General features: G+C 40.3%; 1 protein-coding gene across 1 annotated transcript in view; it reads right to left on the bottom strand.

Annotated features, from left to right (window-relative positions):
• The window catches only part of LOC145407787 (aminopeptidase N-like), a 364,550-nt gene that overhangs the window by 152,392 nt on the left and 197,440 nt on the right, over positions 1 to 14,718 (bottom strand). Inside the window, exon 10 of the mRNA XM_080278651.1 lies at positions 8,046 to 8,385. Coding sequence (XP_080134777.1) covers positions 8,046 to 8,385 — 340 coding nt within the window. The remainder of the gene's footprint in view (positions 1 to 8,045; positions 8,386 to 14,718) is intronic.

Here is a 14,718-nt window from a genome sequence, read left to right as displayed (position 1 = left end):
CGTTAACTGTTTCTTTACCTTTGTGTGTATTTCTTGAAACTCACGAAGCGAAGTTTCGGATAATCGTCATAATTATATACGAGAATTTGTTTGCCTTCTAATGTCTCGCAAGGGAGACGTTTGTCTGACCCATTAATGATGAAATGAGGATTATCTCCTACGGATTTAATAATTCCACAACTGAGTGACGCTTCAGCTCTGGGGATCCAGTCATCCCAGTCTGCATAATTTTCATTGAGAATGTGCCGTAGCACATCTAATATTTTTTTTACTCTCCCTTTCCACCAATCCATTGGAAACTGGATGGTAGGCCATGACATTAACCTTCTTTATATTATATTGTTTACATATTTCTTGCAAAATTTCAGAGTTAAATTCACCACCATTGTTACTTATTAGCACCTTCAGTGTGGTGAACCTACAGATAACACCATCAATGGATACACGTGCGACTGTTTCTGCCGTTTTATCATTAATGGGAAGCAAGATTACATTTCGTGAGAAAAGATCAATGGCAACAAAAAGATGTTGATTGTGACTGGTAGTTTTGGGTCTATCTATCTATCTATCTATAGCCCGACGCCCTAATCCCGCAAAGGGTGGCCGCAGACAATACGCCTCCAAGTCGCTTTGTCACCCACCATTTGACTACCCTCCCCCCAACTCACCCCCCCTCCCTCATATACCTCTCAACTCCATCCCTCCACCTCATCCTTGGTCTACCTCTCCCTCTCCCTCCCTCCACCTCACCTACATACTCCCTCTTAGTCAGTCTTTCATTCTCCATTCTCTTCACATGTCCAAACCATCTCAGTGTATTTCTCCTGATCTTCCCAACCACATCCACATCCACCCCACAGCGTTCCTTCACTTCTTCATTCGTCAACCTGTCCCTCCACCTCACTCCACATGCTCCTCTCAAGTAACTCATTTCCACTGCTCTCACTCATGACTTGTTCCCCTCTTGCAAGGTCCATGCCTCGCTTCCATAGGTCAGGGTAGGGATCACAATACTATCATGCAGTGACTTCTTAGCTTCCATACTCAACTCCCTATTTCGCATCACTGCTTTCAGTGTACCAACAACCTTCCTTCCCTGCTGTACCCTTTCACGCACTTCATTCTCCAAAGTTCCATCCTTACTCATCACACTACCCAAGTACTTGAATGCACTCACATTCTCCATATCCTCACCATCCAACCTCACTGCACACTCTGTGACTTCATTCCTCTCAAACACCACTTTACCTTTTTTTACATTAACTTTCAGATTCCTCCTCCTACACACTGTCCCAAATTCATTCACCAAACCTTGGGTAATTTAAGTAAATCAACTGCGACAATGTCCCGTGGTTGGTTAGGGACAGGATATTTCCCTATAGGTGCAGGTGGTAACGTGTAACCTTTGTGTCTTGAACATGGCTCACATTTATCTCTGTGATTATATAAGTCTTTGCATGACGTTGCCCAATAATATGACATCTGGGCCTGCCTGACTGTCCTTTCCTTGCCAGGATGCCGTGCATGTGGACTGTCGTGTATTATCCTTAAAATGTGTGGTATCTTTGTACTTGAAATAACTAAGTGCCTAATATTTTTTCTATGATTTGATTGTCCTGGATTTACCCTATATAAGGCATTGTTTACCACTGTGAATTGTTTAAATGGTACATGTAACTTGGGTAATGGTACATCATCGCCTGACTCGAGATGATATCCTATATTACGTGTTATCATACTGGGTCCTGTCTTTGTGCTTGTGAGATTTCTTGATTTGTAGAGATCGTTTCCCCATTGCTGAAGAGTGATTCACGTGGACTTACTGTAGCGACATTGGCTAATGGATTTCGCGATAAGGGATCTGCTGCCAACTTTACGTTACCTTTTATGTAGTGAATATTTACATTGTAATTCTGGATTTTACATTTCCATCGTGCTCTCCTCCCAGAGAGGATATATATATATATATATATATATATATATATATATATATATATATATATATATATCATCATCAGGCATTTGAGTATCCACTGCAGGACCGGCCTATCCCGAACGAAGTCGGGACGATACAGCCAATGTATGTCTACCAAGTGGCTTAGGCTGTCTGGTAGAGATTGTGTGTAGGGTGAGAAGTGCAATTGTAGTGTTGGAGTGGCTTTGGATGTGTGTGTAGTCTGTGAACCAAGTGCAATCGGCCCGCGCAAACCGACTGGGTGCAAGCATACTTTTTATAGTAAGCGACACTGGTTCAACCACAGCACCCCTTGTGTCCGCCAATGCAGTACGTGGCCGGGTGAACATTCCCAAAGTTTATTACCCTGGCGGGGCGCGAACCCTGGCTCACCCGTGTACGAAACGCACACCCTACCACTGTACCACAGAGGCTCCATATATATATATATATATATATATATATATATATATATATATATATATATATATATAAATTATATATATATATATATAAATATAATTGCTTGGTTCGTTAACTAAGTGTTAGTATTTTATGAATAGTTATGTAAGTGATGAAGTGTTAACTAATACATCCTTGGTTAGAATAAATTAACTCACTAGAACAGCAGAGGAGATACAGTCGTGGTGTGAGGTGTGGTGAGGGAGATGTTGAAGATCAACACGTCAGCATCGTTTGGTCATCACATCTGGGGTCACCACACTCGCTTGCCTCCTCCTGGTGGTGATGATGGTGGTGGGGAATAGTGGTGGGGGTCGTGGTGGGGTGGTGCAGTAGGTGGGGGAAATTCAGCTGTGTTGTGCTTTACCCAGGTGACACTTCACACACTTTCGTTGTTTCTTCTTCTTGTACATTTTGATTTTCTTTATATGTCTTGTTGAGATTAACTTGTAGGCTTGTAGAGTTGTCGATAGACGTAATTTGTTCCTGCTATTGTTTCTCGTAATCGTGGAGTTGTGGTTGAGGTGGTTAAGCGCGATTAGGGACGAAGTTAAGGTGTTAGCTCCTGCTCTCAGCTTTTTTTTTTTTTTTTTTTTTTTTTTTTTTTTTCGTGAAATCGCCAAACTGAGCGTAGTCGTAGATTATTCTGACTGTAGTTTTGCTCGTTAATTGTTGATTGAGACGTTTATCGGCTTCGTTTACCGCTCCCCATCAGTCTCAGTGATCGTAGTTTACCGTTCTAACGGTCAGCAGAGTAGTCTGCTGCGTATATCGATGAATGTATAAACTAATATCGATGAGCGTTGTGTAAATTCGTAAGGCGTAGTTTGTCGTAGTTTACCGCTGGCCATCAATGTAAGTAGACGTAGCCAAGAGGTGTAATTCTATAGAGAAGGTTATTTGGTTGAATCGTCGATGGGAGAGTCGCTAGGTGAGAGTAACGGTGAGGCGTTGCAGATGTCAGTGTAGGCCTTCTCTGTTTCGTCATTTTCTTCGTATTTTAAGTGGGATGATGAAACAGGCAGATTTGGGTCGACGGAGTTCATTGTGAGACAGTTATTTGAATAAAAGTTAAAAGCTTGGCATGACCCGTATAGCCTATGGTTAGTAGCAGTTTGTGCTAGCTGCTGTCCTCCTACTTTACTCTCACTCTCCTACTCCCTATCGCTCACTCCTTGTCTAACTCTTGTTCTCTCCTGTCCTACAAACTTCCCTACGTGTGATATCGGACTTATATCTCCCTCTAGCTTCCGGCTAAATGTGTGGGCGTACGTGTGCGTATGTTTGTGCGAGTGTGTGTCTGTCACGTTTCCGGCAAATGATCAGAGGTGTTTAGCATTCTTGATTCGTCTGGGCAAGGGGATGTGTTCTCTAACTCTTCCTGGAGAACTCAGACATAACTACCTGTTTTACATACTGTTACCTATAGCTATAAAGTTACATACCGTAGTTACATATAGTATTGTGTTATATTATGCCTACGAGACCAACTGGTGAAGATCTGCTTACAAACACATCCAGCTATGCGAAACATCTTCAAGACAGACCGGATGAGGTGTTTCACCATGTCTGAGGAGCTTTGAAGTTATCAGGCTAAGTGATGAAGCGCAAATATGATGCCAAGGGAAGTGAGGTGAGCTTCAGTGATGGTGACAAAGTTTGGCCTTACAATCCTCAGTGGAAGAAGGGACAGTCATCGAAGCTGCAGAGCCCGTGGGATGGGACCTACACTGTGATGGACCACCTGTCAGACGTAACCTACCGGATTAGGGGAGGTAAGGAGGCTTGCTCAAAAGTGGTACATGTGAATCGTCTGTGGCAATACCATGGGCCAGGAAAGTACAGCTGGGACGTCTCCGGGGAATCGTGCACACCCGTAGCTGATGTTGAGAAGGACCAAAGAGCTGAAGCACAAGAGGATGGCAACAGTTTCATTAGGGAAGAAGTGGATCAGGAAGAGGACCAAGTCATTCCAGGAGGAGTGGACTGTTTGGATGAGCAGGGACATCATCGGAAGTGGCATAGGAGAAGACCTGATAAGTTGAAGGACTATTTTGTGTATAATCAGATGCTTAGTTTGGATTAAGGATTATGCTTGTAATTATTGTGTAGTTTTGTCGGGACGACAGAAGGGCTAGAAAGGGGATGGTGTTATAAAGCAAGAGTGTTAGTTGTGTGATAATGGAGAGTTCCCGCTGGTACTCGCAGTTTCAGTTACGAATCAGAGTTGCCAGATAGCCTGCTGCTGTGAGCGGAGGTATTTTGTAAAGTTATGTATTAATTTTTATCCTTTTCTGGAAAGTGTTGAATTTAGGTGATTATTAAATTATGTATTTTAATTCCAGAGTGTATGATAAAGAATTTAGAGTGCTACGTAATGTAAGAAAACTCTGGAATATTTTGGATGTGTCGGATTTGGAAACTGTTGCTACCATGAGTATGTGGTAGATCATTTGTGTATCATGCAATGTTATGAAAGGATGAGGGTGAGACTAGAGCAGTTTCAGTCAGTTTTGGTTGTACTTGTGGCCATGTGAAATTTGTGTAGCTCTGGACTTGTGAAGTTGACAGTGTAATTATTTGGAAAATAAAGACAGTGAACGCGAGAAGCTTGTGTTTACATACGGCGCCTGAGTTGATCTCTTGTACAATGGAAGGCTGACCCTAGGAAGAACAACTCACTGGGCAACATCCTTTCTATACTGAACTACTGTTGTTGGAGCTTGTGGTAGTGTGGGACTTGGACGTAACAAAAATATACTCGACCTTACCCTATCAATAGAGAGTGATACGATAAATTTGTGTGATGGTAAAATTTTTAGCAGCAGTGATCATGATATCATCAGACTTGATGTTAATATAAACTACTAGAGCAGCACAAATAGCCTATTTGATCCTAACATTAATAATGCTAATTTCGATAATGAGAAATGAAATTCACAACATCAGCCAGATTAAGTAACTACAGGTGAATAACCTTGAAGAATTGTGGGAAATATTCACTAATTGATTGATGTTTATTGAACGAAATAAATATACCGATAATTAAACGATGAAATAATCACACTAATAAACCAGACTGGATGCCAAAGAATATTGAAGGATTCATTGGGTCGCAAGAGATGGGTGTATAAAAAAATATATGAACTTATGGGATATCATGATGACAGTACCGAATGTTTAAAGTCGCATCGGCAATATACGAAAATTCGGAAAACTAAACAAGACTATAAGGCCAAAATTTCTCGTGAAGCAAAGTTAAACTCTATAAAATAACTTTTCATTATGTGACACGTGAGAAAAATATAAAAGTTAGCATAAGCCCTCTGCTAAACTCGGAAGGTGATGTCATCCATGAACACCAAACAGTAACAACAATACTGAACGACTCCTTTCATAGGGTTATCACAAAAGTAAACAGTACAAGCATTCTTATCCCTCAATCGGTTTTCTCAGGACCAGACGATGACAAGCCATTAATCAGATAAGTGACAGGACATGTGTTAAATCTGTCTTCAGAAAAACGACTCCAGTAAATAAACTGTTCCAGATTAGACATCTCCCCGCAATCTGCGTGAATGTTACAGACAGTTAGCCCTTCCTATGGCTAAAATATTCCATAAATCATTAACTAAATGTAGGGTACCTAATCAATGAAAGCTCGCTAATATATCATGTCTTTCAAAACGGCAATAAAAACGGGCCACAAGTTTCTCCTCAATAAGTCTAAGGTCAGTACCAGGAAAAATTTAGATTATTTTTTAGATAAAAATTACCTTGCTGCACATAACCTTATAACAGACAATCTGCAAGGATTTCGTAATAATAGATCTTGCTTTACTAATATGCTTCAATTCTAAAAACATTTTCGATAACTGGGTGACAAAAATAGTCCAATGCATTATGCCATAAATCTTGATTTCCTGGAAGCATTTGATAAGGTCCCCCATCCAAGACTACTAGAAAAGTCAAAATCCAACGGCCTCACTAACAAACTATGTTCGCGAATTGGTAACTGGTTAATGATTCGCAAGCAGCATATAATAATGAATGGCGAATCATCAGACTTGCCAGAAATAACAAGCGAGTTCCTCAGGGGTCAGTTAAGTTCTATGATCAGTTCTTTTCATTATTTATATCAAATTGCTTAAAGGATGTCAAAAAGGCTGTTACGGTAAATTCAACGCCCATAAAGAAAGTGATCCGTCTAAAGGCCGTAGAAGCACCTCGGGAACTGGTGGCCAGACTGGACTGGAAATTGTTTTATTCTTCAAGTTGGAGCATTTTAGGCGTACCTTGCTCTGACAAAAATTGCGCTACAATGAACCTTTTCTTCTGTTTTGCGGTAACAAATGGACAAACCAACAAACATACAGAAAATGGATCATTATTATATAGACAGATAAATAATCTAGATAATGGACTCGTTTCTAAAGTATCGAAAGTTACGAAGATTGGAGACAATAATTATGAAAGGAGACTGTGAATTTATAAAAAACGACCTAGAAAAGAAAATAAACGAGTGTAAATGGGAGATCAGATTTAATGTTCATAAACGTAAGGCAACAAAAGTATTAAATATGAATATCGCATGCTCTTTACCCCACTGACAGATTATAAAAAAAAAAAAAAAAAAAAAAGGCCCGGCATAATATTATCAGTATCGACCTGAGAAACTCAAAACAGTTTATAGCTGCCAGGAATAATTTAAACAAAATCCTCGGTTCTGTAAAATGAATTATGAAATCTCAAAGCTGTATAAATCATTATTTAGGCCACATTTAGAATACTACGCGCAGCAATGTTCCCTGACTCTTATTATGGAAGAAGACACACTCGAAAGAGTGCTGCACAGAGCCACAAAAACTGTTCCATCGCTGTGAAGTTTACCGTACAAAGAACAACTGAAGAAACTAAATATGTTTTCCCTAGAAAGCGACAGCTCAGAAGAGATGTAGTACAAGAATTTAAATTTCTTAAAAAATCTGACGATGTTAGATATGATAATTTGTTCGAAATACAGAATGATACTGTGACTAGCATAATGGAATGAAACCCAAAAGCAATAAATGCAACACAGATACTAGAAAAATTGCTTTAATATTCGCGTTGTAGAACCATGGGATTGGCTACCAGCAACTTTAATTAGAGCTAAAACTATTGTTACATTTAAAATTAGGCTACGCAAATATTTTGAGACAATACGCCATAACTAACTAAGCCTTGTTTATTCCAGGTTGAAGGGTATGCTGACGACTGTGAGACGTTTGCTTAATAATGAGAACATTCGGTGACTGTATACGCTTTTTCTTTTACAGATCTGTAGAACGTAGATTACAAGTGCGTAATTGTTACTCTGCTGCTTTTCCTATAAACTTGTCAGTGTTTGAACTTTCTAGCATGCACTGTGTTTTTTCAATCTTTTTTCGATTTAACTGGATGGTGTGGTGAGTGGGGGAGAGCCTTCCTCCTTTCTGTCCTTTTTTCTTGCACGTTGGCTACATCTTAGTAGAATTTGCTTTTTTCCCAATAGATAACCTCGTCATAGGCCAACAAGCCTACTGTTATCCGTAATACCCACAAACATTTATAGTCTCTCTCTCTCTCTCTCTCTCTCTCAATAACTAACCTGCTCGTGCCAGATTCAGTGCATCATCAATGATCTGCACTCTGCTGTTGATATGAATTACAGAATGATCTTCCTTTAACTGTGCAACAAGGAGGTTCCAGTTCTCAGCATCATAGTTCACCCTGTAGAAACCAGTCTGCTGCAAGTTGACTAGAATCCACTTGTCATTGTCCGGCATTGACGTTAGGAGTACCACTTTAGTATAATTAGGTATCCAGTTAGTGGGTTTTGTTCTGGTGAAGTTGGGGTTTACAGCATCGGTGATGGTGAACGGAATCCACCAGGTATACTCGTTGTCGTCATCCGTAGAGTTGTCTGGGTCTGTCAACAAAAAGCGCTCCTGTGGAAATAAAGTTTTAGTAGTAGGCGGGTGGGTAGAGCTGCCAAATCAGCAAATTTGTAGCCTAATACAAGATATTTAGTGGATTTCTATTTAGCAACAGTTTTATAGGGACCTGTACCAAATTTTAGTACAATTATAATAAACTTAGCGGCTTTCTATGATCTTAAAAAAACAAAAAAATAACAAGGTTAGTACACTCTGTACGCTTACATTATTTTGATGGCAGCTCTGTAGACATACAAGATTTTCAATGTGATAGTTCTGGAGGAGACAGAAGGGAGTTTAATATGCGTGGGAGAGTAAGAGAATTTATATATAGGCAGGAGTGACTTCATGAAAAGAGGTGGAAATACTGTATAAAGGAGATATATCGTAGGTGGAAAGGAGATGTGATACAGAGAAAGGAGATATTGGAGAGGGGAAAAGGTAACGAGGAGACAGAATATGGAGAAACATAGAGCCATGGTGTACAGTTAACACTGAGGTTTCTGTAACTCACATAAAAGGTGAAGAAAATCGTATGATGCTTGCTGGAACAAAATAACAGAGAAGCGAGTATAGTGCAAGAAGTTTAGTGATACAGAGAAAACTATTTCAGTTCCCTCCGCGGCGGTGCTAGGAATTTGCGAACTAAGATTTTATTATTATTATTATTATTATTATTATTATTATTATCATTATTATTATTATTAGTCTCCACCTACTACGTAGGTGGAGGCTATTGTTTTCGCTGGTATTATTATTCCCACCTCAGAGCCTCGCAACGACTCCAGGAGAACAGGAAACTGCGCAAGTAATCTGAAAGGCCCAGGTTATGTGTCCTGGCATGGGCCATTGTTGATAGAAAAAAAATTCAAATCTCCCCATTGGGCTCAAAGTCATTGTAAGAAACAGTGGCAGACACGTGTTCTTCGACATCTTTGTCAGATCCCTTATTGATGTTACACAAGAAGTTACCTTAAGGTCTTCATATTTTGTTTATATTAAACATACCTTACTGCATGATCAAGCTTACATATTGTGGCTACAGAATAATGATACATATTTAAATGATTTTATTCAGGCTTTTAGAGTTTCCCGACGATTCCAGAACCGGAGACTGCTAAAGAAATTTGGAGGGCCCAGGTTATGTATCCTGGCATGGACCACTGCTGATATATATATATATATATATATATATATATATATATATATATATATATATATATATATATATATATATATATATATATATATATATATATATATATATATATATATATATATATATATGGAGCCTCTGTGGTACAGTGGTAAAGTGTGCGTTCTCGTACACCGAAGAACGGGGGTAATAAACTTTGGGAGCATTCTTCTGGCCGCGTACTGCGTTGGTGGACACAAGGGGTGCTGTGGTTGAACCAATGTCGCATACTGTAAAGCATGCGTGCACCCAGTCGGCTTGCGCGGGCTGAGTACACTTGGTTCACAGACTACACACGCATCCAAAGCCACTCCAACAAAACAGTTACACTTACAAGCACTTCTCACCCTACATACAATCTCTACTAGATAGCCTAAGCCACTTGGTAGATACATTGGCTGTATCGTCCCCACTTCGTTCGGGATAGGCCGGTCCTGTAGTGGACACTGAAACGGCTGATGAGATGATATATATATATATATATATATATATATATATATATATATATATATATATATATATATATATATATAATATATATATATATAATATATATATATATATATATAAAGTGAATCTGTGTAGCCAGTGATTTCATGATATCCCTAGTTAATTCGTGAAATGAATTTAAATTAGGATGGGTTGAATAACATCAGGTTAATTTAGACTGCGGTTACTTTAGACCAGGATAATCTAGGCTAAGTTTAGGTTAGGTTAGGTTAGGTTAGTTAGGTTAGGTTTAGATGAACCTTTGTCATAGCATAACATTTATATACATATAAAATTATATATATATATATATATATATATATATATATATATATATATATATATATATATATATATATATATATATATAAATATATATTTGTTTGTGTGTGTTCATACATATATAAATAAGGAGATAGGTGGATACAGTTATAGATGTAGATAAAACATTTTATGATCTCATATCTATATTCTTGAAGGTGTGTCTGTGTCTTTGTCCGCTATGGATATTAAGGAGGAATCCACTTACTCACACTCACCAACACATCCTGCTCACCAGCCCACAAATTCAAGCTGACCCAACCTGCCCACCCACTCTTTAAGCATACTCACTCACTTTTCCTGTCTACCCACTCACCCACATTTAACAACCTATCCTGCCCACTCACTGACCCATCCACGCTGCCCCATCCTACCTTACACCAACCCACACAGTCCACACACCTTGCCCATCCATCTCGTTCCCCTGCCCATCCCTCTAGTCCACCCACCCAGGTAATCCATTGTAGGTTATTTTGATTTGGTTGGTTTAATATTTATATGGATGGTGTTGTAAGGGAGGTGAATGCAAGAGTGTTAGGTGGAGGTCTGAGGGCCGTTTTCACAGTCGTCCCCAATGCAGTCCCCAACAGCCTACCCGCCTCCAAACGCACGTTTTCGTTTTCACAGTCGCCCCCAACCAGCCTTCCGATGCCTCTGTTGGGGACGGCATTCGGGACGGCCCGAACAAATTACTGGAACATTCTTGGGGGACCTGCAGCCTCCCCAACAGACGGTCCCGAAAATAAAAAGGTAAAAGAATAATTATATATTTCATATTTTCATTATCATTTCAATATTATATACCCAATATAATATTTCTGGGTAAAAAACACACCCGATATTGACAAAAAATATATGTTTGTGTATTTTTATGAGACTTTCTACTACGTATCCGAATACTACCCTTTCGCAGAGAGGCGGAAGCTCCACAACAAACGGACCCGAAAGAAATACGAGAATCGTTGTCTAATGCATATTTTCATGAAAATTCTAATATCTGATGCCCGATGTAGAAGTTGATATAGCTAACACCCCGTTTGAAAAAGAAAATGTTCATGTATTAATAGTATATCCGTTAATAGGCCACACCATCACTCATTAGACATTATATATGTTGCTTCATGGTTATTTTTACTTAAGCCTTTTTTACAATACTTATGGATTCAACTTACTTCCGATTTCAAGTAGGAGCGTGGTGAGCTTGCCGTTAGTTAGCTCTTCATTCCGATGACGTTTCCTATTCGTTATTTTTGCTGCATTCTTACGAATATCACCACTCCTGAATATATTAGTAAGAACTGTGTGAAGTGGATTTTCAAGCCATGTTATACATCACATTCATTACATTCCAATTTCTAAATATTCTCTACATATGGAAAGTGTTTTCGCCACCCAGAAATACCAACCCTACCGCATCAACACAGGCAGACGTCCCCACGTTAGTAAGCTCCCGAAAGCCATTCGGAGCGACTGTGAAATCCAAAGGTGCTTTTGGTTAGGGCCCGACACACTTTCGGGCCCAAAAGGTTAGGGACGACTGTGAAAACGGCCCTGAATCTGGTGAATGTTGATGGTACAGAGTGGTATCTGAAGCAGCTGCTATTTGCGGATGATACTGCACTGGTGGCTGATTCAGAGGAGACATTAAGACAGTTGGTAAAGGAGTTTGGAAGGGTGTGTAAAAGGGGGAAATTGAAAGTAAATGAGAATAAGAGTAAAGTGATAAAGTGTACGAGGCTGGTAGATGGTAGGAGGCTGAATACAGTTTTGAATGGTGAGTTGCTGGAGGAGGTAGTGTTTTAAGTATTTACGGTCATATGTTTCTGTGGATGGAAGAATAGATGCAGAAGTGAAGTTTAGAATGAATGAAGTAGGAAAGGTTCTGGGAGTAATGAAAAAAGTGTTTAGATGTCGTTCGCTTAGAATGGATGTAAAGAGAAGGCTGTATGAGGGTGTTGTTTTACCGACTGCGTTATATGGGGCTGAAACATGGAATATGGGTGTAGCAGAGAGGAAAAAATCGAATGTAATGGAGATGAGGTGTCTGAGACGAGTATGTGTGGAGTGACGCATATGGATCGAGTGAGAAATGATGAAGTGCGAAGGAGAACTGGAGTTGTGAGGGAGATGGCTGACTGAGTTGAGCAGAGGGTGTTGCGATGGTTTGGGCATATGGAGAGAATGGACAACGAGCGATTAGTGATAAAGATAACTAGGTCTGATGTGAGAGGTGTAAGGCTGAGAGGTAGACCACGAATAGGATGGACAAACAGTGTGAAGAGAGCGTTGGATGCGAGAGGGATGTTTGTTGAGCAAGGAAGAGTGGCTGTGCGTGATAGAATAAATGGAGAGAAACTGTGAATGAATAAATGATGACACAGCCCTGAGGGGATATTCTCCAGCAGTTTGTCTGGTCAGCTGATCAGGTCAGGTGCGGGTAAGGGGATGGGTCCATTATGATGTGGCAGGGGTAAACCAGCTCTGCTGTCGGGCCCTGCTGCGGATGTCACTGATTGCACTGCACAGTTGACTCTTGTGCAGTGTGGTGCGGTGAGGATCTGTCCCTTCTCCCCTTTGGGGCTAAGATGCAAATGAATGTGTTTGAGTGGATGAGCAAATTGTGAGTGTGTCGTCCTGTCTCGGCTACCTCCCTTTCCTTGGGGGAAGCAGCCTAGGTATATAGATACATAAATAGTTATTGGAGAAATTTACAACTCTGTGGCAATCGGCTACCATGTTTCCGACATCCTGTCCATTGGCTAGTGTGTGTGTGTGTGTGTGTGTGTGTGTGTGTGTGTGTGTGTGTGTGTGTGTGTGTGTGTGTGTTACAATGATTTAATAATTACTTACAAATTAGACTGATATCAATATATATATTAGTGTATATCTAGTAGTATATAAGTGTAAAGCATAAGTGTAGCTTGGCCTACGTGACTGAAATTATATTATCAGCCAGTGCCGAGCTTGAATGTTGCCGAGATAAGGTCTACGGACCAGGAGAGAGAGAGAGAGAGAGAGAGAGAGAGAGAGAGAGAGAGAGAGAGGAGCGGATTCAGTTCAGTTCAGAGGCAGGGCTCGAATGGAGCGCACCTGGTATTTCGATGACAAGAATATAATAAACTCGTTAAACGACATCGGGCTTTGGGAATGACCTTTGTGATTTAAGGGAGGTATAAAAATGGTGGCAGTGAAGTGGGGAGAAGTAAAACACGATAACACGTCTCCTACAACTATTTTCTGTGCGCCTGCTGCCGAGACATCCTGAATACTCCGCCCTACCCAGAGCCGTAGATAGAGACGGCTCTGGCCCTACCCACGCCACACCCTGTGCCGCCATACACCCCCTCACCTTACTCACAACAAACCACTACTTCCCTTCTAATGACCTGCGCTTCTGGAGACTACAATTACATATTATTCCCGTTCACATCGCCTCCTGTCTGACCATATGTTAAACTGGGTTTGGTGTGTGTGTCCTGTGCATTCCTGGTGAGGTCCTGTCCTGGTGAGATCCTGTCCTGCCACGCTGGGAAAATTATTTATCATCCCCACCAACCACCAAAACCATTACTACCTACCATACTCCGGTGAGTCAGCCCCCACCAAGCACTGACCACACGCAGACTCACCGTCACAACCACGTCATCGAAGGTGGGTGTGTGACCAACCAAGGCATTCCACGTCACGGCTTTTCGCCATCAGACTTCTCCAGCCAACTCAGTCGCTCTGCCAGGTGGGAGCAGCTACATCACACACATGTGACCACGCCAATGCAGGCATTACTCTGCTCTCTCGTCAGTGCGTAAACTCTCTCACATAGCGGAGTAAATTTCAATTGTCATACCACCGACTGCTTCAGCGTTAGTGAATGTATTTGTGGTTATTTTCCTGTTCTTTTCCCACTTTCTTTAGAGAAAGTCATTTTCTCTAAAGAATTTGATTAATATTATTATTCATTCCTGATTATAAGTTTATTACATCTCCATTTTTATTTATCTTCTCTCGCTCTTTATTTACTCCTCATAAACTTCCCATTTTCTTGAACATACGTTTCATTGTACATAACTCATTTACTTCCACATAATGTTCACTGTATATAAATCATACTACTTCATATTCATTGTATATAATTAATTTTCCTTCTCATAATGGTAATTGTTTTTTTTTTGTTTTTTTCTCTCTCTCTCTCTCCTCCTGTTGACTCCCTATTCATTCATGAACTGCTTCTCTAGAGTTGATCTCTCTCTTATTAGCCAGACGATTAGGGATGATAGTGAGGATGACAGTCGTGTATCTTTGCTCCATAGTGGCAATTCTTACACTAAATCAGACTCATCCAA

This window comes from Coenobita brevimanus, chromosome 74 (assembly GCF_032717465.1).
Source record: "Coenobita brevimanus isolate Jiangsu-jjx chromosome 74, ASM3271746v2, whole genome shotgun sequence".
Classification (NCBI taxonomy): domain Eukaryota; kingdom Metazoa; phylum Arthropoda; class Malacostraca; order Decapoda; family Coenobitidae; genus Coenobita; species Coenobita brevimanus.
The sequence above is the reverse complement of the archived record's forward strand: the minus strand, read 5'-3'. Positions and strand labels throughout refer to the sequence as shown.